At 40.3% G+C, this 23,784-nt stretch overlaps 6 protein-coding genes and 1 pseudogene across 10 annotated transcripts; all 7 read left to right on the plus strand.

Moving 5' to 3' along the window:
* The first annotated feature begins 35 nt into the window (after positions 1 to 35).
* On the plus strand, positions 36 to 5,657 carry sgo2 (shugoshin 2). Of its 3 annotated transcripts, none has more exons than XM_084022535.1 (9): positions 36 to 149; positions 513 to 605; positions 727 to 902; positions 1,098 to 1,181; positions 1,401 to 1,468; positions 1,552 to 1,643; positions 1,765 to 3,537; positions 4,840 to 4,954; positions 5,047 to 5,657. In XM_084022535.1, the coding sequence occupies exons 2-9, from the start codon at positions 524 to 526 to the stop codon at positions 5,060 to 5,062; spliced, it is 2,406 nt and encodes an 801-aa protein (XP_083878661.1). In that variant the 5' UTR covers positions 36 to 149; positions 513 to 523; the 3' UTR covers positions 5,063 to 5,657. The 3 variants fall into 3 exon arrangements, with proteins under 3 accessions (XP_083878661.1, XP_083878663.1, XP_083878662.1); XM_084022537.1 differs by having other exon boundaries at positions 4,843 to 4,954; XM_084022536.1 differs by having other exon boundaries at positions 730 to 902.
* Positions 5,441 to 9,529, plus strand: c9h2orf80 (chromosome 9 C2orf80 homolog). Its single transcript, XM_084022539.1, has 9 exons — positions 5,441 to 5,557; positions 5,837 to 5,918; positions 6,001 to 6,082; positions 6,254 to 6,336; positions 7,187 to 7,277; positions 7,841 to 7,918; positions 8,061 to 8,148; positions 8,785 to 8,894; positions 9,117 to 9,529. Exons 2-9 carry the CDS (start codon positions 5,878 to 5,880, stop codon positions 9,183 to 9,185), a joined length of 642 nt encoding a protein of 213 aa, XP_083878665.1. The 5' UTR covers positions 5,441 to 5,557; positions 5,837 to 5,877; the 3' UTR covers positions 9,186 to 9,529.
* A 748-nt stretch (positions 9,530 to 10,277) lies between these two features.
* LOC311022257 (gamma-crystallin M2-like) lies at positions 10,278 to 12,072 on the plus strand. The gene is made up of 3 exons (XM_084023374.1): positions 10,278 to 10,356; positions 10,767 to 11,009; positions 11,650 to 12,072. Exons 1-3 carry the CDS (start codon positions 10,345 to 10,347, stop codon positions 11,923 to 11,925), a joined length of 531 nt encoding a protein of 176 aa, XP_083879500.1. The 5' UTR covers positions 10,278 to 10,344; the 3' UTR covers positions 11,926 to 12,072.
* Positions 12,073 to 12,680: 608 nt separating this feature from the next.
* LOC311022264 (gamma-crystallin S-1-like) lies at positions 12,681 to 14,194 on the plus strand. The gene is made up of 3 exons (XM_084023382.1): positions 12,681 to 12,738; positions 12,835 to 13,077; positions 13,856 to 14,194. The coding sequence occupies exons 1-3, from the start codon at positions 12,730 to 12,732 to the stop codon at positions 14,126 to 14,128; spliced, it is 525 nt and encodes a 174-aa protein (XP_083879508.1). The 5' UTR covers positions 12,681 to 12,729; the 3' UTR covers positions 14,129 to 14,194.
* Positions 14,195 to 15,386: 1,192 nt separating this feature from the next.
* Positions 15,387 to 18,520, plus strand: LOC311022332 (gamma-crystallin S-1 pseudogene; annotated as a pseudogene). Its single transcript, XR_014599307.1, has 3 exons — positions 15,387 to 15,461; positions 15,680 to 15,922; positions 17,408 to 18,520. The product of XR_014599307.1 is annotated as a gamma-crystallin S-1 pseudogene (transcript).
* Positions 17,689 to 19,478, plus strand: LOC311022258 (gamma-crystallin M2-like). 2 transcript variants are annotated; one of them, XM_084023375.1, is made up of 4 exons: positions 17,689 to 17,757; positions 18,458 to 18,526; positions 18,654 to 18,896; positions 19,138 to 19,478. In XM_084023375.1, exons 2-4 carry the CDS (start codon positions 18,518 to 18,520, stop codon positions 19,411 to 19,413), a joined length of 528 nt encoding a protein of 175 aa, XP_083879501.1. In that variant the 5' UTR covers positions 17,689 to 17,757; positions 18,458 to 18,517; the 3' UTR covers positions 19,414 to 19,478. The 2 variants fall into 2 exon arrangements, with proteins under 2 accessions (XP_083879501.1, XP_083879502.1); XM_084023376.1 differs by having other exon boundaries at positions 17,707 to 17,757; positions 18,463 to 18,526.
* A 1,924-nt stretch (positions 19,479 to 21,402) lies between these two features.
* On the plus strand, positions 21,403 to 22,301 carry LOC311022263 (gamma-crystallin M2-like; the record flags this gene model as incomplete). Its single annotated transcript, XM_084023381.1, has 3 exons — positions 21,403 to 21,411; positions 21,589 to 21,831; positions 22,010 to 22,301. 3 exons carry the CDS (start codon positions 21,403 to 21,405, stop codon positions 22,280 to 22,282), a joined length of 525 nt encoding a protein of 174 aa, XP_083879507.1. The 3' UTR covers positions 22,283 to 22,301.
* Between the last annotated feature and the right edge of the window lie 1,483 nt (positions 22,302 to 23,784).

Genomic DNA, 23,784 nt, shown 5'->3' on the forward strand with positions numbered 1-23,784 from the left:
GAAGGTGGCGGACTTTTTGATTTCGGTTTGAAAATAGGACATTTTGTTTGACTGTGCAATAGAGACTGTGTTTTTTGTCCACAAAAGTAATGTGCTAGGTAGTTAACGTCCCGCTAGGCCAGCACAGTGTATCCACCATTTAAACTGCGGTAAGTGAGCTAACGTCAACGTCGGCAACACAATAACCAACGTTTGTTGTCATTTTGTCAGAAAAGTGGATTGTATGCGCTTTCTGTGTTTGCAAACGTAATTTAGCCAGCCGTTAACTTCAGTTACACAGTGGTATTAGGAACGTTAATCGGGCATTAACGTTGTGTGGGAAATGTTTAGTAGTAACCTTACACGTTATTGTGTGTGACTAGTACCAATTGTACACATCGCGAATCAAAACGTTATTAACGTTACCGGCTACTGTGTGTGCTAAATCACCCGTGTACCAAAGCTAACGATTTTGTTTGTTTTCTATCAATTTATGGATGTCATCATTCATGCGACTCTATATGTTTATCTAGTTATATTACCCATGAGGACAATGGCATCTTTAAAGTCTTCGAAGTGGTCTTACGCCAGCGTCACTGCATCAAAGATCAAAAACAAGATGCTCAGTGAGTCTTTAATTCTTCTGAACACGTTCACAAACTAACATTGCTGTGCCTTTTTTATGTTGTACAACAAACCTATGTTATACTATGAGCTTTGTGGTACACTGTGACGCTTCTTTATGAGCAGGCCCCTACTTCACCAAGGTCTCTTTGATGAACAACAACAAGGCGTTGGCTTTGGGTTTGCAAGTTCAGAAGCAGAGGTACAGGCAGCTGGAGATGGAGGTTGTGAACCTTCAGAAACAAGTGGTAGCTATGTCCTTCGAGCGGGCCACCATTGGTTACAAGGAGAAGAAACTGGTGGGTTTGTTTGCTTAAAAGTATTTTGTTACAGCACATAACATTAGGGCCTGTTTTGGCAGAAGGCAATACTTTCTTTCAATGCATGTATTGATTACGGTATATATATACCGGTATATGTCTATGTCAAAAGTGCCCTGTTTGATCTGATGGTTGAGTGTATTGACTGCAGTTCATCTTGTTTTTCCCTCACAGCGCCTCATCTTTGAATCTCTCCAGAGCAACGCTCGGAACATGTACACGTACCTGAACATGGGGGCTGACCTGTTCTCTGATGGCGTAAGGATTCCTAAGTGCCATGGAATCTAATATTTCAGACAATACTGTAAAATAATCTTATCAAGATAATGTTTTACTATTTTTTAGTTTGTTGTCACAAACATGCCATAAAAAAACGCTAACCAAATGTATAAATTCAATAATGGTAGTAGAAAATGTGTGGAAATGTCAAACTTAGCCAAACATGATCTGTGATTGTGACTTTTTTATTTCTCACAGGCTCTTCCTAAACTATCTGACGACAACTTATCTGGTGATGTTGACAAAGAAAATCTCGTTGCGGAAAGGTGAGTAAATACTGTATTCAGCTGTGAATGACATCTGCCATTTCTATCTCTCCCATCCCTCCTCCTTAACTCCCTTTTATTAGTCTTGCAGATCAGTTACCTCCTCAGCTAGAAATGGCTTCATATGTCTTCAAAAGCCAGAACAATCCCAGAAAGTCCATGGAGCTTTTCAATGGTGGGGAGCTTTGGAGTTTTTTGTTTTTACTCATAATTTACCATGAACTATCCTGATATAATGATGTAGAATTCCATGAAAATAAGTAATTTGTTTATTGTTCATAACTTCTTTTTCACAGATAACACGGATGCAGAGAAAAGGCATTCAAGACGGTTTAAACAGGCGTCCCAGTCAGGAACAAATTTGCCGTCCAGCAGCCTAAGGGATGAAGTAGAAAATCTGCCAATGATGTTTCCTCAATCTGGGTTTCATATGAAGTTGGCCCCCTGTCTTCAGAACAGTCCAAACTCCTCAGCTGAAAGCATGTGTGAAAAACCTCAGCAATCTCTTTCCAATGATGTTCCAAGTAGCGCAATCGTGGAAACTCAACCAGAACATAACAACGTACAAGAGAAGACAATGTTTCTGGATACAACGATGGAGATGACGCTCGGTGAAGATAATGAGATTGTCACTGTGGAATCCCAGGGCAAAAAAATGGGCTCCTCTAGGGAGTTGAGCTCAAGTGTGTCGACAAACCAACAAGAGAAGAACTCTGCATATCCTAGGATGAAGGAGGTTCAGAGTGATGCACTAGGTGATATTAGATACCCAAAACCTAAAACAAAGTGCAGGAAAGTCGTTACCTCACGCATTCCCAAATTAGTGTCTGAATCTGGCAAACATCAGAAAGCAACAAAGGACAAATTAAAATCCCGTCAGCATAAGCGGTCAAAAACAAGGCCACATGACATTGCCAAGGAAGCCAGCAACGATGTAGAATTGCCACCAGAGAATGATATGGCCAGGTCCAACATCACATGTAGGAGGACCGGTAGTAAAGGTGAGAAGGTGTCTTTTGTCACCAGGAAGACGTTTGTCATTTTACCTCCACTATCGCTTGAGAGTCGGTCTGAATTGGAACAGGTCCACAATGAAGAAGACCAAGAACTACCTGAAAGTTCCCTGTACGTGGAGCAGGACTTAATGCCCTCTACAGGGTCCCCTAACTGTGAAGCAGAAGAGCTGTCAACAGTAATGGATGCAGGTGACGATCTGAAACATTCAGAATCAAAGACACACAGGCAGAGTGCGGGAGCATTAAAGGAAACATCAAGCTCCTGGAAACATCCTTGGTTGGCCACTCTATCAGGAGGCCCTCAGGAGGATTTGAGAAGAAACGATAGCCACGAAGCAACACCGCTGGATCTAGACTGCACTTCAGTAACAGAGTTGCAGAGACCTAAAAAAGCCAGGAGAGGGGAGATGACCTCTGAGAACAAAGCCGTGCAGAGAAAGGGAAGTGTTGCTCATTTAAACGACAGGAAAAGGAAGAAAAGTAGGAGGTGTAGTAGCAACAAACGATTTAGATCCACGGATGAAGATCGTTATCTCAACGAAAGCGGTGACCCCTCACCTCTCCGTGGCCTCGATGGTCCTGAAATAAACAAAGAACATTTCGATGATTTACAAGTGGTTGAGTCACATTCTGATGTTGGTGAAAAGGATGGCATCATCGAACATCTATATGATTCAGAACCTAATGGTTCAATGGCAAGGATGGCTCAGAGTCCACAACAATATAGAAAGACGTCCAATCTGCAGACACCCACAGAAACCAGAAAACCAAGGGAAACATTTGTGGTTTACAGGCGGAAAACTCAAGACATTGCTCCACTAGACCACACAAGGATGTCTAATGAGTTACAAAGTCACACAGTGGACACCAGTGGTGAGGCAGTTCTTCAGAATCGGGGAGACCTGCTGACCGATGAGATGCCACCGTGGCTGGACATGGACGTCAGCATTGCTGACACTGAAGTGAGCTCTCTAGATGTTGGCAGGAGGGAGACATCTGGTACGCCGGCACTGATTGAGGAGTCGGCTACTGTCACAACTGAAGCCTCTCCAGGTGTGGTATCCATTATTACCTCTTTTTTTTAAAAATTAATAATTTATGTCTACCTTGATACACATTCAAACTCCAGCGTAGATGGTAGCCTTCTAGTGTCATATTTATTTAGTCGTTGGTTTGCAGCGACAGCGTTTTTGATCAGCAGGTATCCTGAGAGCAAAACCAGTGGTTGTTTGATGAAGACAATTATGTTATATTATTGGTTGTACAGAGGAGATCAGTGTGCATCTATATGTTGATGTTAGTTATTGCACATTATTAAGAAGCCGTGAGACACGAGTGTGAAAATTTGTTGATTTCTAAGTCTCATTTAAATTGTTTTCGCTCCTGTTTGTCTGAAGAGGGGATAAAGGGTTTATGCCAGGGTAATATTTGAGTTTCTTACTTACATTTTATGTTTTTTTTTATCTCAGTAAACATTGTAGACATGCATGAGTAAATGCTCTCATTAGTTAGTTTCAAGTCTTCTTCAATACAGCAGGATGTCAGTTTTTTCTGTAAATTATTTTCACATTTAGACAAAACTAGACAATAAAGCAGGGTATGCTTCAGGGCGTGGCTACCTTGTGATTGACAGGGTAATACCGTGGCATCACTACCATGCTACCGATGTAATTGGCTATTAAGATTACATTAACGCTTAGTTGGGAAGTTTACCTTGAATTATGATCTCAGTTAACAGCTTCTCACTAGAAGCCAGATTAATCCAGATCTAGTAAGGTTGCTGCTCGCCGCTATCCAAATATGCTCACTTCTGTTCACTGGTTGCACAAATTCAAAGGTGGAGACGGCCACCATCCGAGGTGGTTGAGTCTACAAACCAATGGGTGACGTCCTGACGACTATGTCCACTTCTTATATACAGAATATGGTTTCAAGAGTTTGTTTTTGTAATTGTCATTTCATCCACAAGAGGCTGAAGTGCACCACTGCTCCATGTTGGGCTAAAATGATTCATGTTTTCTTTCAGGAGAGTTTTAATTTCCCCATTCACTTTAAACACAAGTAGACCTTATTATATTATTTGTTAGCAAGGTATGTCACGTTTCTGTCATGTATTTTAATTGGTGTAAGAACATAGGGTAGTGGTGCACTCCATGTGTTGTGAAACCACAAGAGACAACAGAGAGAACTTCACACTTGAACGTGAAAATGTTTTCTTGCCATGTGAAATTAATCATAGCTGATTTTTATTTCTAGTTTTTGTGTTTTCATGTAACACGAAACATGCAAGTTATCTGTTGGGACTTTGTTAGAGATGCCTCAAAGGCAACTTCATTCTGATTTATTGTGTTGCAGCAGGAAGAGTCTTAACATCACTGACCAACACCATGACAAGTCCACACAGTGACAATACAAGGCAAACCAGGAGGAGAAAAGGTGCCATCGATTATAAGGAGCCGAAACTCAATAGGTGAGACATCTTTTTCATCCTTTTCAGTATTTATTATAACAGATAACAGCAGCTCGTAATTAATTAATTTCTTATTTTTTTGGTTTGGGCAGGAAGATGAGGCGTTGAAGACCACAGACTGCAGGTTTTTGAGTTCTCCAGTCTTTAAGGATGGGAAGAAGAACACGCAGACGCAGAAGAAAACCAATTAAAAGTTCTAAAGATCCTTTTTCGTGGACTGATTTTATTTAATTTTTTTCGTTTTCTGAAACTTGATCAGACTTTTTGATCAAACATGTTTGCTGGCTACCATATTTTATAGAATAGACCGGACAAATGTGTGAGAAAACACTGACTGTAATCTATATGTTCTGAAACCACTGTTCCACCTTTTTCCCAGTAATGTTTGACTTGTTGAAAAGGTTGACAGGGGGTTGGTGCTCATACATTATTCAATCCAGGCAGTTCACCTGAGAAGCTTGTTCCATATTGCTGTCCAGGGCTTGTGTTCTCCAGAAAGGTTACCATATTCAGAGCTGCATTCCCGCAGCCAACCATGTGTAAGATTTAGTTTCATCGTGTAAACTGAAGGTCTGCTTATTTACAGTGGACCAGACTTGTGGGGTAAGTACAGAAGCTTGCATGTTGAATTTGTTTTAAAAGTGTCAATGATGGTATCTTTTGGTCTGTGCAATATAAATATATAAATGTTTTTTGCACAGGAGAGATGGATTCAGTTGTGGATTTGTTGCACTCGGCTGTTTTACCACTAGTTAAATGTCAGCCACCAGTACATCAATTGTTTTCACCGTCGTATCCCTTCACTCAGTTGTAGTCGTCATCCTGGTAATGAATATAATTCCGTGTTGAAGAACTATAAAACATTATTTAGATGTTTTCCAGTGTTTTGCAGGAGACCTACATGAAAGGATTTATTTCAAAAAATGGAGGCAAGACAGCTGAAAAGAGATGTTAAGGCGCTTATGTGAGTGGATCTTAAAAGCTCAGATTGTTGATAAGGACAATTTAAAATACCAACTGAATCCTTTTTTCTCTAATTGGAACAGCGGTGATTACATTGGACAGAAACTCAGAGAAATTTCTTTTGATCCGAAGGGGAAGGAGACCTCCACAATGCTGGATGACCTGGTAAAACCTTCACATAGCCTTTATGTGAAGCAGAGCTGTGACTGCATGTTAAGTGCTAAGATCAGTCAATATAACACCAAATGAAAGGGCTGAGCTGTACATGCAAAACATTTCTTTTTAAATGAATCTATGTATTTGATGCTATGTATTTAAGTTGTGTGCATGTTACAGGCTCACTATGACCTGGCCATAAGTGTTGCTCTTTGGTGGTTGGACAAAGAAGAGGACTGGGACGTGCTCGATAGAGACTTCATGTAAGATGCTCGTGTTTTTATGGACTCAAGTTATACTGGTGGTGATAAATAAAAAGTAAGAGCAATGTAGAAATACTCCATTCTGCATTCAATGTCTTACTTGAATAAAGGTACAAATGTACTAGCAATTTCCTCTTTATCGTATTAAACTGAATATCTTTCGGTTTGACTGACAAAACAATACATTTAAAGATCACCTTGGACTTTGAGAAAGTGGGATGGAACTTGCGTTACGTTGGCGCATCACTATTGTGGCAGCCTGTACACGTGTCACTGGTTCCAACTATTTATAGGCTATTTGCTGGGAAGTTTGTGAATTATCGTCCAGGTATTCAAAATACATCTTAACCTTTACATTTATAACACACTGTATTTGTTGGTTATACTTTACATTATTAATCTGAATCTGCGAAATAAGTTATTAAATAAATGAAGTGGAGTAAAGAGTATTTTCCTGTGAGATTTACCATTGGACTAAGGAACAACTAAATCAATAAAGGAGTTATTAGTTTGGAACTTTACCTCACAATCACAGATTTGCTAGTGGTTGTGTAGCCAGTGCTGAATGTTTCAGTTCGATTCAACCGAGCAGTCATAAAAAACATGCACTTTATGAATATACCTCAGAATGCAACCATCAGAATGTGTATACTGTGTGGGAAACGAGTTTCATATTTAAGATGTGAAACAGCACTTGACAAAGGTTCATACTGCTGTAATTTAGACAAAGGGGTCATGGTCGGCTGTGGTAAAAGTGAACAAGGGTCCCTCATCCCAGGGGCCTCTAGCTTTAAATGCTCAACTGTTGGCTTTCTCTGGCTGCTGAAGGAAACTCTCCTCTCTACCACAGTGGAGCAACAAGCGTCTCAGGAAGTGTCCAGTATCCCAACCGCTTAGAGCGCGAGGCCATGATTCTGTCGTCCTTTGCTGGCGTAATTATGGTAAGTGTCATTTCAGCTTTACAGCTTTTATTAAAGGGACAGTGTGTAGGACTTGGTGACATCGAGCAGTGTGGTTGCAGATTGCAAATGACTATACCCCTCTGATCACTCTGATTCCAAAACCGTGGTAACACAATTTGGCATCCTTTCTATAATAACTTGAGTAGCAATGGAAGTCAGACAGCGGCTGGCGGTTCCACGGATTTGCATCATGTGGCTCATGTTAATGCAGTTTCACAAGGGTGTTGGAGAGCTACGGTGGCCTTCAGGTACCGTACAAATGTGAAAGGCTCTTTCTAGAGCCAGTGAGTGGTTTGTCCATTCAGGGCTACCGTAGAAACATGGCAGCGCAACATGAAGAGAACCCACTCATATATGAAGGGCTCATTCTAAGCTAATGAAAACAGGATTCTCAGTTTCAGGTTATTATACGCTAAAGAAAACTTAGTTTCTGAATATTATATTAAATTTCGCCAACACACTGTACCTTTTAAAAATCCCTGTACATTTTTATCATTTCCAATTTGCTAGTTGCTAACAGTTGCAGTTTTTTCCTGCTTCAGCATAGCCTGCCACTGGAGGAAATCTTGGCTCTGTACAGGAGTAGACCAGCTGCTTCGTACCACAACCAGCAGTCCAAGGTGCAAGCATCCCGACTAAAAAAGTACACTCGTGTTTAGAAAGGAAAAACACACAGTATGCTTCTAACTATTTAGCACCCATTCATATTGCATTATTTTGGTAATGTAGAAATGTAAACTAAAAAAAATGTTTTGTCCCTAGGGCACAATCGTGTATCCATTCACTCTATCCTACCATCCCTTTGCAATGCTGGGCTCTTACAAGGCCGTGTACCACTCCAAGATGCACAGTAAGTGTGTTTGTGACTCTTCATACAGGCAGTCAAATGCACATACCCCCCTTCCCTCCATCCCCTTCCTCTTGGAATATATAATATAGCCAAGCAATGACTATTCCTGACACCTCACCTGCTGCCTTCTGAAATGTTTTCTGTTAGATTCTAAATCGAATGCCCCCTAATGGGGAGACATACAGTAGATGAGGCAGGAGTCCATTTCTAAGTAAAGTGTTAAATAAGGAAATGTCCTCACATTCAGGTCAAAAGATAGAACAAAGGCACCCATGCAGTATATTACATGCATCTTGAGTGGGTGAAGTGATTGCGCTTGAGGGGGTGCGATCTAATACTCAAGGCCCACTTCTGATTGTTACAAAAACCATCCGGGGACCAACTTCCCAAATGAATGAGAAAAAAAACGAACATTACAAAATTAGAAAAAATAAACCTGGCGTCTGTAATAAATAAATATTGAGCGTACCCCCACCTATCACTGCCTGCCATTATGAATCCAAATGTAATGTATTCAGAGTCATATTTCCTCTCCATCACCATGTTGTTTCACTGCATCCAAGCAAACGCGAGTTAGCCAACGTGCTCTTCTCTACCTGATGATGAACCATTATTTGTCTCTCTTTTTAATCTCAGGTCAGAAGTTGAAAAGATGGCTGTCTGAGAAGATTAAGGCGAGTACCCCTCCTGGCCGAGTGTCAGGACACTCTTCATCATCTTCCTCCTCGTCTCACTCCTTCCTCAGTGTGAGTAGCCACGCCATCCTAATTAATGCAGTATCTGTCTATTATTTTAATTCATAATATTTCATAGGGAAAGAAAATCTGATAATCATGGGAGAATTAGACTACATCTTGTTTCAGGTTAAAAAAATGTATTTGTTTAAAACCTGTATAACAGACCTCTACTGCCACCCTGTGGATCTAAACGGACATCATGAGTATCTAACGCCACCTCTCCTCTCTCAGGACAACAGTGGTCGCCATGACGAAAGGGCTGAACACTATGAAGGTTCACTGGAGTCTCTGCACGACTGATGTCCCCCTTCTGCTGTTTGGTCTTGTCCACATGACCATGACTTTATATCTGTTTGAAGAGTTTTCACTTCTGCTGTCTTTTCTTTCAGTGTTCACTTTAAACTTCAATCTTTAACGATTGATTAAAAATGTCTGAAGACAAATTTTAATTTATGTTCATTGTAATTACATTAAAATGATGGTGTTTGTGGCTTCCAACCTGTTGTACAGTGTAAGCTAATTCATGTAAAAGAGGTAATATGGAGTTCACATCTGACATGGAACTTGATAATTGCTGTTTGATGTCTTGAAGACTTAATATTGATTTACAAAAATAATCTTAACTTACATTTAATGATGAAATGTTATGGCAATAAAATTTGACTAAATTAGTTAATAACGCATACATAATTTCCTGCTACTTTATACTCCACTATTTTTCAGATGAAATATGGTCTTTTTACTGCACTACTATGATTTGCCAGCTGCAGTTACTAATTTATTTGCAGAGGGAGATGTTACGTTAAAATAATGTGATCAAATTCCACCCATTGTTAACGCTTTGGGCATGTGACCTTTTACAAAAAACATTGAAACACAACGTACAGTCGACAAGTGACATTTCCCCTTCAAACTTCTCAAGTGTTCTCATTAAATATAACACTGAACAGATATAACATATAACACTTAAGTAATATTGAAAAATAATACATAATAAATTAACAACAAAATACTTCATATTTCATTTAATAACTGAGGGAAGATCTGTGTTTTCCATTGTCGTGCTGGTTTCATGAAGAGCTGGTGCAATCCACACATTTCAACAAATGGTTAAATTTGATTTGTGATGACCTCTGACATTCTGGGTGGAAAGATTAATCCACTTGATGATGGATTAGTGGATAAATTGTCTCTCTGATGTGCATATCAATACAGAGGGCACGGTGGGTCAGTAATTTGCCTGGTAGGACGTTTGCTGTGATGATTCAGGGATTTTCGCTCTATGCCCAGGATCAGGACCTTTGGCAGCGGTGCCAGCGCGTTAAATCCCTGCCCATTGAAAAAACAGCTCAAGTGGGATCTGCTAACTCTTTGATTGAGGTTTATATAGCGGGCAGCTGGTGCTGCTTTGTGACACCAACATTTTCTGTTAGTGTCTGGCTCCAGCACTCTTTGCAGGATGAGTAGTAAGGTATGTTTGTCTATCTATAATGATATTCATTAACCCGGTAGCAAATGTTGGTCAAATGTCTGATTATAAGCAGTTCAATGCAGGACACGGAGACAAACCTGTCGGATATCTTGCTGGTAAAACCGTAACCTGTAACTATGTACATGATTATGTTCTGGGTTTTAAACTGTACCATGAAGAGTTTTAAATGTGAGAGGAAGGCTTTGTATTAACTCACTTAAATGTGTCTGCCTTCTTTTACTGGCTAGCAGGGACATGATTAACAACTATGATGATTAACAACTATATATTAAGAATAAAATATTTATTGGCATCACCATGTTAATATCAGATGCCATATGTAATTGATCAGTGTTTGACGGCTGTTATTGTGCACTGTGGCTGAGTTTTGCTTTCTCTCCTGGACTCAGATCACATTTTACGAGGACAGGAACTTCCAGGGCCGCTCCCATGAGTGCGACACCGACTGCCCTGACATGCACCCCCACTTCAGCCGCTGCAACTCCATCAAGGTGGAGAGCGGCTGCTGGGTGCTGTATGAGAAGCCCAACTACACTGGCTACCAGTACGTCCTGACCAGAGGAGAGTACCCCGACTACCAGCGCTGGATGGGCTACAATGACACCATCCGCTCCTGCCGTACTTTCTCCTATGTGAGTTCATATCTTGTGTTAACACATAGTGTTTTAATGAAGTGCGTTGACGTGATAGACACTGAAGAAGGGGTTTGAATGCTTCTTGGTGCAAACAGCTTACCTGTTCCCCAGACAGTCACTGTGTTAAAGTTCCATCCATCCATCATCTACCGCTTATCCTCTATTCAGGGTACTATGTTAAAGTTAATTCATGAAATGTTTGAGTTTAGATATCTTTTAGATAAGGATCATGTTCTATGTGTTTAATGTTGTTTGTTTGTTTTAAGCCCTTAAATCTGTTTTCTTCTTTTATTTGGCTTTTATTTTATAAGGCAAAGATGAATCAATACAAACAAATTATTTTACTTATCCTCTGAACCAAACACCAAACACATATACAAAAGATGAATTTAGCTGGAGATAAGTGATTTCACTACATTTAAACCATAAAAACTTTTCAAAAAATTGGAAAAGATATGATTTATGATTTGTATTGTATTAGTTTCAAATCGCAAATCTAACTGTTGCTCTTTGGCAAAAGAATGAAGGATAATCATTTGCAGATTTAGGACAAAATAACAGAGAAATGCATCCTGGTGAAGGAAACCCTTGCACTGATGCACTTCCTGTTGCATTTTACTCGACTGTGTTCCTCCAGACCAGCGAGGGTCCTTACCGCATGCGCATCTACGAGCGCCCCAACTTCCAGGGCCAGATGATGGAGTTCAGCGACGACTGCGAGTCAGTGCAGGACCATTTCCGCAGCCGCGACATCTACTCCTGCAACGTCATGGAGGGCTACTGGACCCTCTACGAGCACCCCAGCTATCGCGGCCGGCAGTACTTCATGAGGCCCGGAGAGTACCGCAAGTTCAGCGACTGGGGGGCGACCTGCGCCACCACCGGCTCCTTCCGCAGAATCACAGATTTTTAATCAGGAATCTCACTTGATGATATTGATTTTATTCACATTTAAATTCCACCAAAAGGAACTATTTCCTCCTCCAAAAGTCATCTTTTTGTGGTAATGTTAATAAAATATGTGGTTCAACAAGGAGTGAGATGTTTATTGACCCGGCATACCAATCTTTTTTTTTAAATAACTAAATAAATGAATCTAATGTAAATAATGTTCTCTGTGCTTATGAATAATTTCACTGACCAGCTATTATTTTGGCAACAAAAAAAATCTTAACACATAACACTCTAACACACTATCATATAAAAATATATGGATTTTATTGATATGACCAAGTTGAATCAGTGCATCCCTACTTGAGAATCTCATAATGTATTTATTTATTTAATATGTTTCTTAAAAGAAGTATTACTTGCTTCTGAGATTGCCATTGTGGGATATTCAAATAAGTTGGGTATTTTCATATATCACTCTGCCACTCACATTCCTACAGCCTGAATGACAGAAAATATATTTACATATATATTCAGTTCCTTACATACTGTGTGAGTAGCAGAAGTTGTGTGAAGAGCTGGCCACTGACTGTTCCAGCAACTGTCCACGCTGTGGCTCTTGCTGGAAGCTGCCCAGTGTCCGTTAACCCCAACAGAGGACAGGACAAACAGGAGCAGGAAGACTCCTGTAGGGTCTCTGCTGACACCGTGCCCTATTTGAATAACAACACACACAAAAACACCCGCTCCCGCAGGGTAAGGTATAAAGAGATGGACTCTACCTTCAACAACACAGGAAGCCGTTTGACCAACAGCAGCAGCCATCATGGGAAAGGTTTGTGTCAAGTTTAACTTTACAAACAACAAGTAGGCTTCCTGTGAGTCACTGAGATTGAACAAATGCCATTTGTGATGCCCTCTGCTCCGTCAGATTATCTTCTACGAAGACAAGAACTTTGGAGGCCAGCACTATGAGTGCATGAGCGACTGTGCTGACCTGCACTCCATGTTCGAGCGCTGCCGCTCCATCCGGGTGGAGAGTGGCATGTTCATGATCTACGACCGCCCCAGCTACGCAGGAACCCAGTACTTCATGAAGAGGGGAGAGTACTCCGACTATATGGGCATGACGGGCATGAAAGGATGTGTCAGGTCGTGCCGCATGATCCCCATGGTAAGGCCTTCTCTAAAAATGGTTAATTTTGTCAGAACGATCCAAACCAAGCCTACTGCTGCCTTTCTCATTTTTAAGGAAGGTCTCTTGTGCTCAGAATAACTAACCTTCAAGGATAAAACAAACAATTTGATCTCAGACAGATGAAAGTCAAGCTGTAATTTTGCCCCTGCTCCTCATTTGCTCTTGCAACAATAATTCAGGTATATCACCATTTGATTTAAGAAATATTTAAGCAGCCTGTCCCCTAAATTATAGATAAAGTGTATGTAAAAAAATCAAGAAATTTAAGGAAACCTGAGTATATATTTAGACAGTTTTCTCTTTTTCTCATTTAAGCTGCATTTCCACAATTCAAAAATCCAAAAATAATCAGAATTGGGTAAGATATATAACAAGGACACTTTTTTACATTGGTTGGCAGCAAGTATCAGTAATGATCTTACCATTGGCATGATAATTGCATTTATATGAGGCGTGTCAGACTTTTCCAAGACTTTGATCAGGCAACCAGCAGAGACTCCCAGAACTTACAGGTGTGTGTCTGTGTATCGTGTTACCTTTGTACAGAGCCAAGCTAGCAGCTGTTTTTTTCTTTTATGCTAAGCTAAGCCAATTAGCTGCTTGTGGTGTCTTAGTCTTACCGTACAGATGTGTGGAATGAGTCTTTTCATCCAACTCTCGACAAAGCAAATAAGCCTATTACTGAAAATGTCAAAAAAAAGAAAGATTTGATTTTCATTGAGATGTGACCCTTTGACCTCGCTGCCCTCTGCAGCACAACGGCAGCTTCAAGATGAGGCTGTACGAGCATTTCGACATGGGAGGCGAGATGATGGAGCTGACTGACAACTGCCCCAACCTCATGGACCGTTTCCACATGTCCAACTTCAACTCCTGCAACGTGATGGACGGCCACTGGCTCATGTACGAGCAGGCCAACTACAGGGGACGTCACTACTACCTGAGGCCCGGCCAGTACAAGAGCTTCAACGAGTGGAGCGGCAGCAACTCCAGGATCGGATCCATCAGGCGACTCATGGACCTCTAATGACAGAAAAATGGTTCTTGTGAAATGTCTGCTCTTTGCCCTGTTTCACACGCTGAATAAAATGGCGTCAGTGCTCAGTTGTATTCAGTTTTGTTCTTGCTCTCTACGCTTGGAGGGCATGTTTTCTGATGAGGATGTGGAGGGGTCATGGCCTGACATCCTGACTCTCATCAGAGGTCTGAATAAAATCCTACAAGCGCTGACACTCATCACACCGAGGCTCGAGCGTTCTCTTTGGAGCTGACGGAAAGTCTGTCACTTTTCATTGACACGTAAATGACTGAGTTGAAATGAAAAGAGTTGAATCGATGATGAGACTTTAGACAATCTCACCAGAAGGTGTCTGGAGCTTCAGGCCTTATCACATGACCAGCACTCAGAGTTGTCATGGAAGGTTGAGAGTGAACTGAGCCTCGAGGAGACCTTAAAGTGATCCGAAAACATTTTTTTCGGATGAAAAAATGTTGTAAGATTAATATGAACCCTAAACTACATCTGCTAATGAGGATCATGTGATCACATGATTGAACGCTACAGAATACTTTTGGATTTGTTTCACCATGAGGATAGCAACAAATTAATATCTCACACATGATTACAAGGATATTTTGTTCTTAAAATGAGAGGTGACAGCCTTGTGTGTAGCTGTCCAGCAGAGGGCAGTGAAACAACAGATAACACAAACTAAACTAACACGCTGTTGACGTATAGAGGCGCATCTTCTCTAACGAAGCTGGTGTGAATTTAAATTGAATTTAAAATGATATCGCCTTCAAACGCAGCTTCTACATGATAAGTAACACGTTTGGACAGAATTCAGAGACATGGGAGCAAAGTGTGACATTGAGGCAAAACTGAACGTTGGAAATAGTTCTGATGATAAAGTTGCAAAAATAAATAAATAAAAATAAAGCTAATCTGCAAATGCGGGTTTCTGCGTAAAGCTACACGTGTGAAAGAAAACATGAATCATGCCAAGCACTCCACTGATGGCAGGAATCCTCCATCCATGAGCAGCTTTGATAAAAAAAACTCCAACTCCAGGAATGGTGAAAAAAAAGCAAACACACCCATTCAGTGTCGACAAAGAGTCCATCACAAAACCCGCAGACCAGCCCCAAACAGCCCGTCAGCTCTCACATGTACAACCACAAGCCTTCAGGGTAACGCCACCGCACACACGCCAAAGATTCCTGGCTATTACAATATGAATGACACGTGCAGAGTCTGCATTTCACGTGCACTATATATGTGAGAGATGGGAGTCTTCAAAGGGCTGGATGACACGGGACAAGGCGCATGCATGACGGGCATACGGACCAACATGGGGAAGGTAAACACCGCAGCTCTCCGAGGAGGGTAGGCCATGACAAAGCACTCGTTCTGTTGATATGAGATAATAATCATATTTTCCCCTCCAGATAAAAAAAAAAAAAAAAAAACAGAAAATGGTCAATTACACAGAAAAACTGACCGTACATATGTTTTGTAGCATGATTAAATAAAAACAGATCTATTTCTAAACAAAAGCCATGACCATTTTCGTCTTAGATTATCTTCTACGAGGACAAGAACTTCTCGGGGCGCTTTAGTGAATGCAGCAATGACTGCGCGGACCTGACGTGCCTCCTCAGGCGCTGCAACTCCATCAGGGTGGAGAGCGGCTGCTTCATGATCTACGAGAAATGCAACTTTAGTGGGAACCAGCACTGGCTGAAGAGAGGAGAGTATCCCGACTGGCATCACTGGATGGGTGCCAACGACTTGGTCTGCTCCTGCCGCCTTATCCACACGGTGAGCTCCTGTTTCTGGGAACTTGTAGGCCTACACTTACCAGGTCTATACTGACACCTGAGTGCAATTGAGCTATATCATTTTTTTTAATCAAATGATCATGTCACTATTGATAATGAACAAAGTATCCTTACATTACCCACGTTACCATCCGCTGTTATGTAATTATAACAGCAGGGGGCGCATTTTTTCCAGTCAGCAGAAGAAGAGTGATGATATCATAAAAAGAGCTCCAGTCAAACCCCAAAATGGTAGAAAACATAATGGGAATATTGCAAATATGTTTGTTTTATTAATTTGAGGGAGTTTACAGATCTGATGTGTTTTTGTCTGCTGCCAAACAGGGCTGCAGGGTTGACATACTTTTTTTAGGCCGACCTGGAGTTTAGCTAAAGGCAGTTTGGCATGATGGCCCTCGGCAGTCTGATTTAGTCTCTTGTTAGCAACCAACTTTTTAAGACACGTAAAAGCTTCAAAATTCAAAGCAGTCTTATGAAAACAATGAAAATGTCCAATGCTTGACCAATTCAACCCATTGACTTTAGACGAGAAAACCAGAAGTGCAAAAAATGTTAGCTAATTTCCAGGTTTCCCAACTTATTGCTGCAGCGCTCTGTTGGTTCTTCAATGGACATTTAAGTCACATGTTCCATTTAGGTCATGATTGACTAATTAAGTTTGTCTCCATTGCACTGTTGTATTTCAGTTTTTTCAATATACCTACCAATCTTTCTACCCCAGCCAATAATAAAAATCCTTTTGCGATGTTTTCAGTCCCGTTTTTTCCCTGGGGTCTTAATGTTGTTTTATGTGTAAAAGATCACAATAAAACAGGATGGAAATGCGCTGAATGATTCTTGCAATTTAAATTACAATATATTTTTACAAAATTAGATGCATGTAATTTTCCATCATGATATGTTTAAGTAGAATTTAGAGTAAAATTGTTGAGGGAAACTTAAAAAAAATGTTTAGCATGAAAACCAAGATGAAAAAAAACAACAGTGATTCAAGCTAAATGCTAACATCAGCATGCAAACATGCTATGGTAATTCCTCTAACAGTGTTCAGCCATTTCACTCAAAACCACAAATGTTAACCTCATGGGCAAGCTAGAGAGAGAAATTATCCTCTGGGGACCATGAACACAACATTTTCACCCATCCAATAAAAAAAAAAATATTGTATCATTTAAAAACTGTAATGCTTAAATGTATAGTAGGGCTACAATTTAAGATCATAACTTTGAATATTAATTGATCATTATTGCTAGTGTGTATTGTAAAGGTCTTAATACATATTCATATATTACTGTTATATTACTAAACTATTGACAAACATCTTTCTTTATATATACAACATCATTACAGCTACATTGTAAATGGTACCTGGCACATCATATATTATTCTAAAAAATATAGAACCACGTCTGGATCTGTGTCTGAGTGCTTTACTTATCGATTCTTCTCTCCCTTTTGAAACCAGGAGGCCGGGCCCTTCAACATGCGCTTGTATGAGCGGCTCGAGTTCGGAGGTCAGATCATGGACCTGGCGGAGGACTGTCCCAACGTCATGGAACTCTTCCACGTGAACGACATCTTCTCCTGCAGTGTGACCCATGGCAACTGGCTCTTCTATGAGCACCCAAACTACAGGGGCAGGATGTACCTGATTAGGCCTGGAGAGTACATGAGGTTCAGTGAGTGGGGTGGCAGGAGCGCCAGGGTCGGCTCCATCAAACGCATCCTGGACTACTGATCTGTGTTGGAGGAACCTAGAGCTGCGTGGAGGTTTTGGAAAGGCTCCGTGCTCAGATAATGACCAACATTCAAAAAGTACAAAATACTGTATGTTTCTTGTAATACAGTATTTTGGTCATTTTACTTTGAGGATTAAGCCTGAAAAACCTTTGAATATTGATATGAAGCAGGATTAGAATGTCTAATTCCCTGATATTAGGATGGCTTTATTGCACTCATCATACATCAAGAGCAAAACACATTTTCAAAATGTTTTTTCTACCTGTTGATCAAACAGTCTACACCATAATAAAGCAATTGCAAAATGGAGTCTTCATGGCCCATTCAGTTGTAAGCAGGACTTTTTAAAACACAGCATGAGTAGTGAATACTGAGTAAGAGATGCACGTCAATCCTTCTTCTTCTTCTTCTTCTTCTTCTTCTTCTTCTTCTTCTTCTTCTTCTTCTTCTTCTTCTTATTATTATTATTATGTTAGTGCATGTCTGCTCGAGTTAAATTACCTCAGTTGACAGATTGTACAGTGCAGTACACAGTCTATCAGTCTATTGTACAGTGGCATTTTCTGGGGTGGGCAAATTGTGATGAACATGGAGGAAAGAACAATAACTCATCACACACCAAGAGTCATCTATACATAAACAGATTTTTCCCACCCACCCCCACACCCCCACCCCTGATCCATCATCACTGTGAGGGTTATATTTGAATGACAATACTTTATGCTGTGCAATCACACCACTGCCCTTTCTTTCTTTCTTCCTTTTTTTTATAAAGCGCAGTGGCTTGGCTCAGGGACAGCATTAACTGCTAATTTAGTCTGCAGCCAACGTAACCATGGGGAAGGTAAAGAAACTACTCTCCACACTATCCTACGCACCTGTATTTTGACTCAATATTTCTGTGAGTTGTTGTACCTCTGCTCGACTACAGTTCTTTAAACTGTCTCTATGTGCAATGATTGCTTTTGTAGATCATATTTTACGAAGACAGGAACTTCCAGGGGCGCTCTCACGAGTGCAACAGCGACAGTGCCGACCTTCACTCCTACTTTAACAGATGCAACTCCATCAGGGTGGAGAGCGGCTGCTTCATGGTCTATGAGAGGCCCAACTACATGGGCAACCAGTTCTACCTGAGGAGAGGAGAGTACTCTGACAACCAGCGAATGATTGGCATGAACGACTGTGTCAGATCCTGCCGTATGATCCCCCAGGTAGGTCGTAGAGATTTTGTTTAAAGATGCTGTAACAAAAAAAAAAAAGAAAGAAAGAAAAAATAGAGCCAATTTCATTTGAGTGTTTTGCTGTTAAAGGCATGTTTTTCATAAATAAACATAAGGCACCAGTGATGAACCTGACTAATGAGACATTAAAAAGCAATTAAAATATCTCTGGATACTAGTTAGATGCATTATTGTTCTGCACATAGTGACAGTGTTTTCAATCCTGTGCCAGCACCGAGGCTCCTACAGGATGAGGCTTTATGAGCGCTTCGACATGTCCGGCCAGATGCACGAGCTGGTGGACGACTGCCCAAACGTCCAGGACCGCCTCAGCATGTCTGACTTCAACTCCTGCAATGTGATGGACGGCCACTGGCTGCTGTACGACCAACCCAACTACAAGGGCAGAGCGTACTACCTGAGGCCCGGAGAGTACAGGAGATACAGCGACTGGGGAGGCGTCAGCCCCAGAGTCGGCTCCCTCAGAAGAATCACTGACTTGAACTGAAGTCGAGCTTCGTTTCAATGCATCTTTCCCCGAGTTTAACTGTCTGTTTTCCCAATAAACTTCAAATGCTTCAAAAATCATTCACTTTTTAGTCTGTGTATCTGCCAATGCTCAGCAGGGGTTTGTTGCTTCATAACTGACACTTGAATTAATAATGACTATAAAGCTTTATTAACATTTTGTAAAATGTGTGAGTGCATTGAGTGTTACAGTAGAGACAAACATCTACAGTGTGGCTAAACAATGTATCGAATATAGCTTCAGGTTAGCTTCTACTAGGTACTTTAAGCTCCTCTATGCTTCCACTAAAATACCAAACACTGCATGAGCTGCCCTCTCCCACTTTGTGCCCCTAATGAGGTCAGCTGGTCTCTATACTGGCAGAATGTATCCATATGGATATGGAGAATTAAACACAAAGCAGAACATAGAGAGTAGCAGCACAGACCACAGAGTGTGAAACAGGAAGCTGATGTGAAAATATGAGTGCAATGATGCTGGACAGACCCAACAACAATTAGCAGAATATGAGATAAATAGTAAAAAATCAGGATGGAAAGCAGGAAATAGGTGTTTTTTCCAAGTAATTTATAACAGATACTATTAGCACATATTTGCAAATACACAGCATGAAACATTTACAACCCCACTCTTATAGTTTCACCAAATCAGAGATAAAACAAATTGACTTAAAATGGTAAATGTCATATTACAACATGTAGCTACCACACCGTTACTACACCAGACACACATATACATTTTGAGACTCATACATATTTTCTTTACGGTTGCCTAAATAGTAAGTAGAGAGAAATAGCAAAACAGTTAAAATTATTTTTTTATGACACTAATCATCCAAATTTGTTTCTTAAATGTATATGTATACCAGAGCTAAAAGTTTAATATTTTTGCTTTAACTATCCCTCTTTTGTAATAAAAGTACTTGTAAAAGTAACTGTTTTATAACTAAATAATATTAAACATGGATATCAAGCATCAGTGACAACCTTAATAACCACTAAACATGTATAGAAGTTAATATTTTCATATTTTCATAACTAATACTATGTTACAGGTGTATGTGAATTTACAGGATGAAAGCAATAAATGAAATTAAATGGTCATTATCCTTTGGATATAAGTCGGATAAGTTGTCTATGTATATGAATATATAGTTAATACCATCCCACCAAATATTTATCATACAGAAAATCCCCCACAACAGAGTTATATGAACAATTATATGTAATTCAACCAACCATACACACAACCTGTTGTGAACACCGATGTTACAAAATAAAACAAGTGTAATATTTTTGCTTTATATGGAACCAAAATTGAGACCACATACTCATTTTACAGTGTAATATAATATTGGTGGGGGAGTCTTCAAAAAGCCAAGTACAGCTGTGAGACATTTGGAAATTGTAGTCCATTAAGTCAAAACTGTCAGAAAGTTGAAAAAACATGCTGCACTACACCTGAATCTGGGGGTAAATGTTGTATTAATACATGAGGTAAAGTAAATTAACATACAGTACATTGTAAAAATGAACAAAATATTTATTTCCAGTGAGAGTAACACACAGACCCCGACAGCACAGTGTACACGTACTTATTTGCATACAGTGGGGTTGCTCAGGTAGAGCGTTAGGGACAGTGAATGGCTTCCTGCTCTGTTATGCAACATATTTAATGCGAAAGGGCTGTTCCATATTGTTCTGCAGCCATTGTCCACTCGATGTGTGGATACCATACTAGTCTTTTCCTTTGTCCATGCATGTCAAAAACACCAAACCAGTTAATTATTTATCCTTTTTTCAAATACAAATCCATATTTCTCACCCAATGTTGTGCTCCAACAAAAAGGTAAACATGTGCCAGTAGCCTTCAATTATAACTACGAGAGAATTTGAATAACAATACTTTGTTTGTCAAGAGGTAGTATAAAAAGCCCTGAAAACATGGGGAATCTCTCCAACGGAGACCATGGGCAAGGTAAGTACTGTTTTTCCTCTCTGCTCACATTCAATATAAGTTGATAAGTTGAATATAAGTTTCTACAAAGCTTTTCAATTTGATATCAGAATGTTGTTTTATATTGGGCTCAATTCTGGTTCTCTTTTTCACTGAAACATTCCCTCTGGAGCTTGTGACACTTGTATTCTCCACCAGATTATCTTTTACGAGGACAAGAACTTCCAGGGTCGGAGCTATGAGTGCGGCAATGACTGCACGGACCTTCACTCGTACTTCAGCCGCTGCAACTCCATCAGGGTGGAGAGCGGCTGCTTCATGATCTACGAACGACCCAACTTCATGGGCCACCAGTACTTCATGAGGAGGGGAGAGTATCCCGACTACCAGAGGTGGATGGGCTTCAGTAGCTGTATCCGCTCGTGCAGGATGATTCCACTGGTAAGAAGACAATGAGAGACAAAGAACATCTTCTTTGAAGCTGCTTTCAAGTCTGTGATCCTTTCAAAAAGGCATTAATATAGATTATTCAGACTATATGTTTGTGTCTACGCTTGCCAATCTTGATTAGTCATAATCTTGTGGTTAAAAAAGACACGTCTTTCCTTTGGTCCCACAGTATCGAGGCTCCTACAGATTGCGCATCTACGAGAAGCCCGACTTCAGTGGTCACATGATGGAGTTCATGGATGACTGTCCCTGTGTGTCTGACCGTTTCCACCACCGCCATGTCTACTCCAGTAATGTTATGAATGGCTTCTGGATCTTCTATGAGTACCCCAACTACCGAGGCAGACAGTACTTCCTGAGACCTGGGGAGTACCGGAGGTACCGCGACTGGTGTGCCACCTGCGCCATCGTTGGCTCCTTCAGGAGGGTCACCGAATTTTAGCCACTGAGCACAAACCTTGCTGTAAATATCAAACACTTTGTTTATTAAAGATGTTGAATTTTTAATCTCTCCTGTGAATGTGTTTTCATTCATTTGTCTATGTGTGATTTTGTTGCTTGGCCTCGAGGAAGTGAACAGAGGCTGGTGGAGATGACAAAGGGCTGCTGACACTTTGTGGAATGCAGATCTTGTACTTATTTTGTAATTACTGTGAACAAAGGGGGCAATTTCTTTTTATTGTTTTTACTCCTTGACTACAAGAAACGTCAGGGGTAAACAGCCAAAACTGTACTGCAGCTGGACCAAAGCAAATAAACTACCCATTAAAGTGTCCAACATTTTTTAAATTGTTTGCCTCTGTGATACTTTTTCAGACTCACTTATGCTCATTGTTGTACTCTGTAGAATTTAATTATGAATCATAATATACTTTTACAATATCAAAAATAATTGAAAACATTGCAGTACCCTATCATTTTTGATCATGTTAAATTATTCAAAATGATAGTATTGGTATTATTCACATAATGCATTTATTTCTTGTATTTTAAAGTAGAGGTGGGGATCACAAGTAAACCAAATCAGGAGAAACCTTGATCTTTGAAGTCATTGTGTGCTCTTTACCAAATGCAATGCTACTAATATGGTTTTAATCATATTAACAGTAATGATATACAACTATTTTCTTTTTAAGAACAGGCTGTAACAGAGCCTGGTTCAAGCAATTAGTCCAACTCACAACTCACAACTCCCTCTGTGTGTGTATGTGTGTGTGTGTGTGTGTGTGTGTGTGTGTGTGTTAGAGAGGCAGACAAAATGATTCAAGGGAAAAGAGTACACGACATAGTGATAGTTACCCGTAACAGCAGTTACGACATTTAGATAAGGCAGTCCATCCAACGGATCACTCTTGCACATTGTTCAAAATGAAGTTTGTGACCAGTGAGAAAGTTAACATCTCACTTGTTAAAGACAACCTCGCTCATATGCTTTTGTTATTATGTCAGTGAATTCCCCACTGGCGGACTTTGAAGCTTTTACGTGTTAAGTGGCTACATGAGATTACCAAACACCATCAGGTCAAACACTTGACTGCTTTTAGCCACATGGTAGTGACGTGAAGTCATGTGACTCTGGTATAGTTCATAGCATAAAATGTACTTTTTACTTCTGGCGATGAAAAAATCATAAATAAAAGGTGATTGACTTTTTGTTGAAGGAACCATTGTGATGCTAACTTCTGAAAAAAACATCAATCCTATTTGAAAGGGCCAATTCCATGCACACTGCTGTCCTGCACAAAATGAGTATTAGGTGGTTTATGCTTTCAGCCACGGATCGCAAGCTCCCTACCCAAGATGTTGGCACTGGTTTCCACTCACAAAAACTTGTTTTCCAACATTTGTTGGAATGTGTTCATAAGGGCACAGGTAGGAGCCCCACAATGTATTTTAAATATTAATATGGCTTGTTCATTTGAGTCAGAAGGAACAATAACACAT

Source organism: Eutrigla gurnardus (genome assembly GCF_963514095.1).
Source record: "Eutrigla gurnardus genome assembly, chromosome: 12".
NCBI lineage: Eukaryota > Metazoa > Chordata > Actinopteri > Perciformes > Triglidae > Eutrigla > Eutrigla gurnardus.

What these genes read in the sequence shown, in the direction of transcription:
- sgo2 (XM_084022535.1), top strand. Translation starts at nt 524, where the DNA reads ATGAGGACAATGGCATCTTTAAAGTCTTCGAAGTGGTCTTACGCCAGC. An exon ending in GTTACAAGGAGAAGAAACTG is followed by an intron (nt 903 to 1,097) that starts GTGGGTTTGTTT and finishes TTTCCCTCACAG; the next exon opens with CGCCTCATCTTTGAATCTCT. An exon ending in GAAAATCTCGTTGCGGAAAG is followed by an intron (nt 1,469 to 1,551) that starts GTGAGTAAATAC and finishes CCCTTTTATTAG; the next exon opens with TCTTGCAGATCAGTTACCTC.
- c9h2orf80 (XM_084022539.1), top strand. Translation starts at nt 5,878, where the DNA reads ATGGAGGCAAGACAGCTGAAAAGAGATGTTAAGGCGCTTAT. An exon ending in GTGCTCGATAGAGACTTCAT is followed by an intron (nt 6,337 to 7,186) that starts GTAAGATGCTCG and finishes TCTCTACCACAG; the next exon opens with TGGAGCAACAAGCGTCTCAG. An exon ending in CCTTTGCTGGCGTAATTATG is followed by an intron (nt 7,278 to 7,840) that starts GTAAGTGTCATT and finishes TTCCTGCTTCAG; the next exon opens with CATAGCCTGCCACTGGAGGA.
- LOC311022257 (XM_084023374.1), top strand. An exon ending in CCTGCCGTACTTTCTCCTAT is followed by an intron (nt 11,010 to 11,649) that starts GTGAGTTCATAT and finishes GTGTTCCTCCAG; the next exon opens with ACCAGCGAGGGTCCTTACCG.
- LOC311022264 (XM_084023382.1), top strand. An exon ending in CGTGCCGCATGATCCCCATG is followed by an intron (nt 13,078 to 13,855) that starts GTAAGGCCTTCT and finishes TGCCCTCTGCAG; the next exon opens with CACAACGGCAGCTTCAAGAT.
- LOC311022258 (XM_084023375.1), top strand. An exon ending in CCTGCCGTATGATCCCCCAG is followed by an intron (nt 18,897 to 19,137) that starts GTAGGTCGTAGA and finishes ATCCTGTGCCAG; the next exon opens with CACCGAGGCTCCTACAGGAT.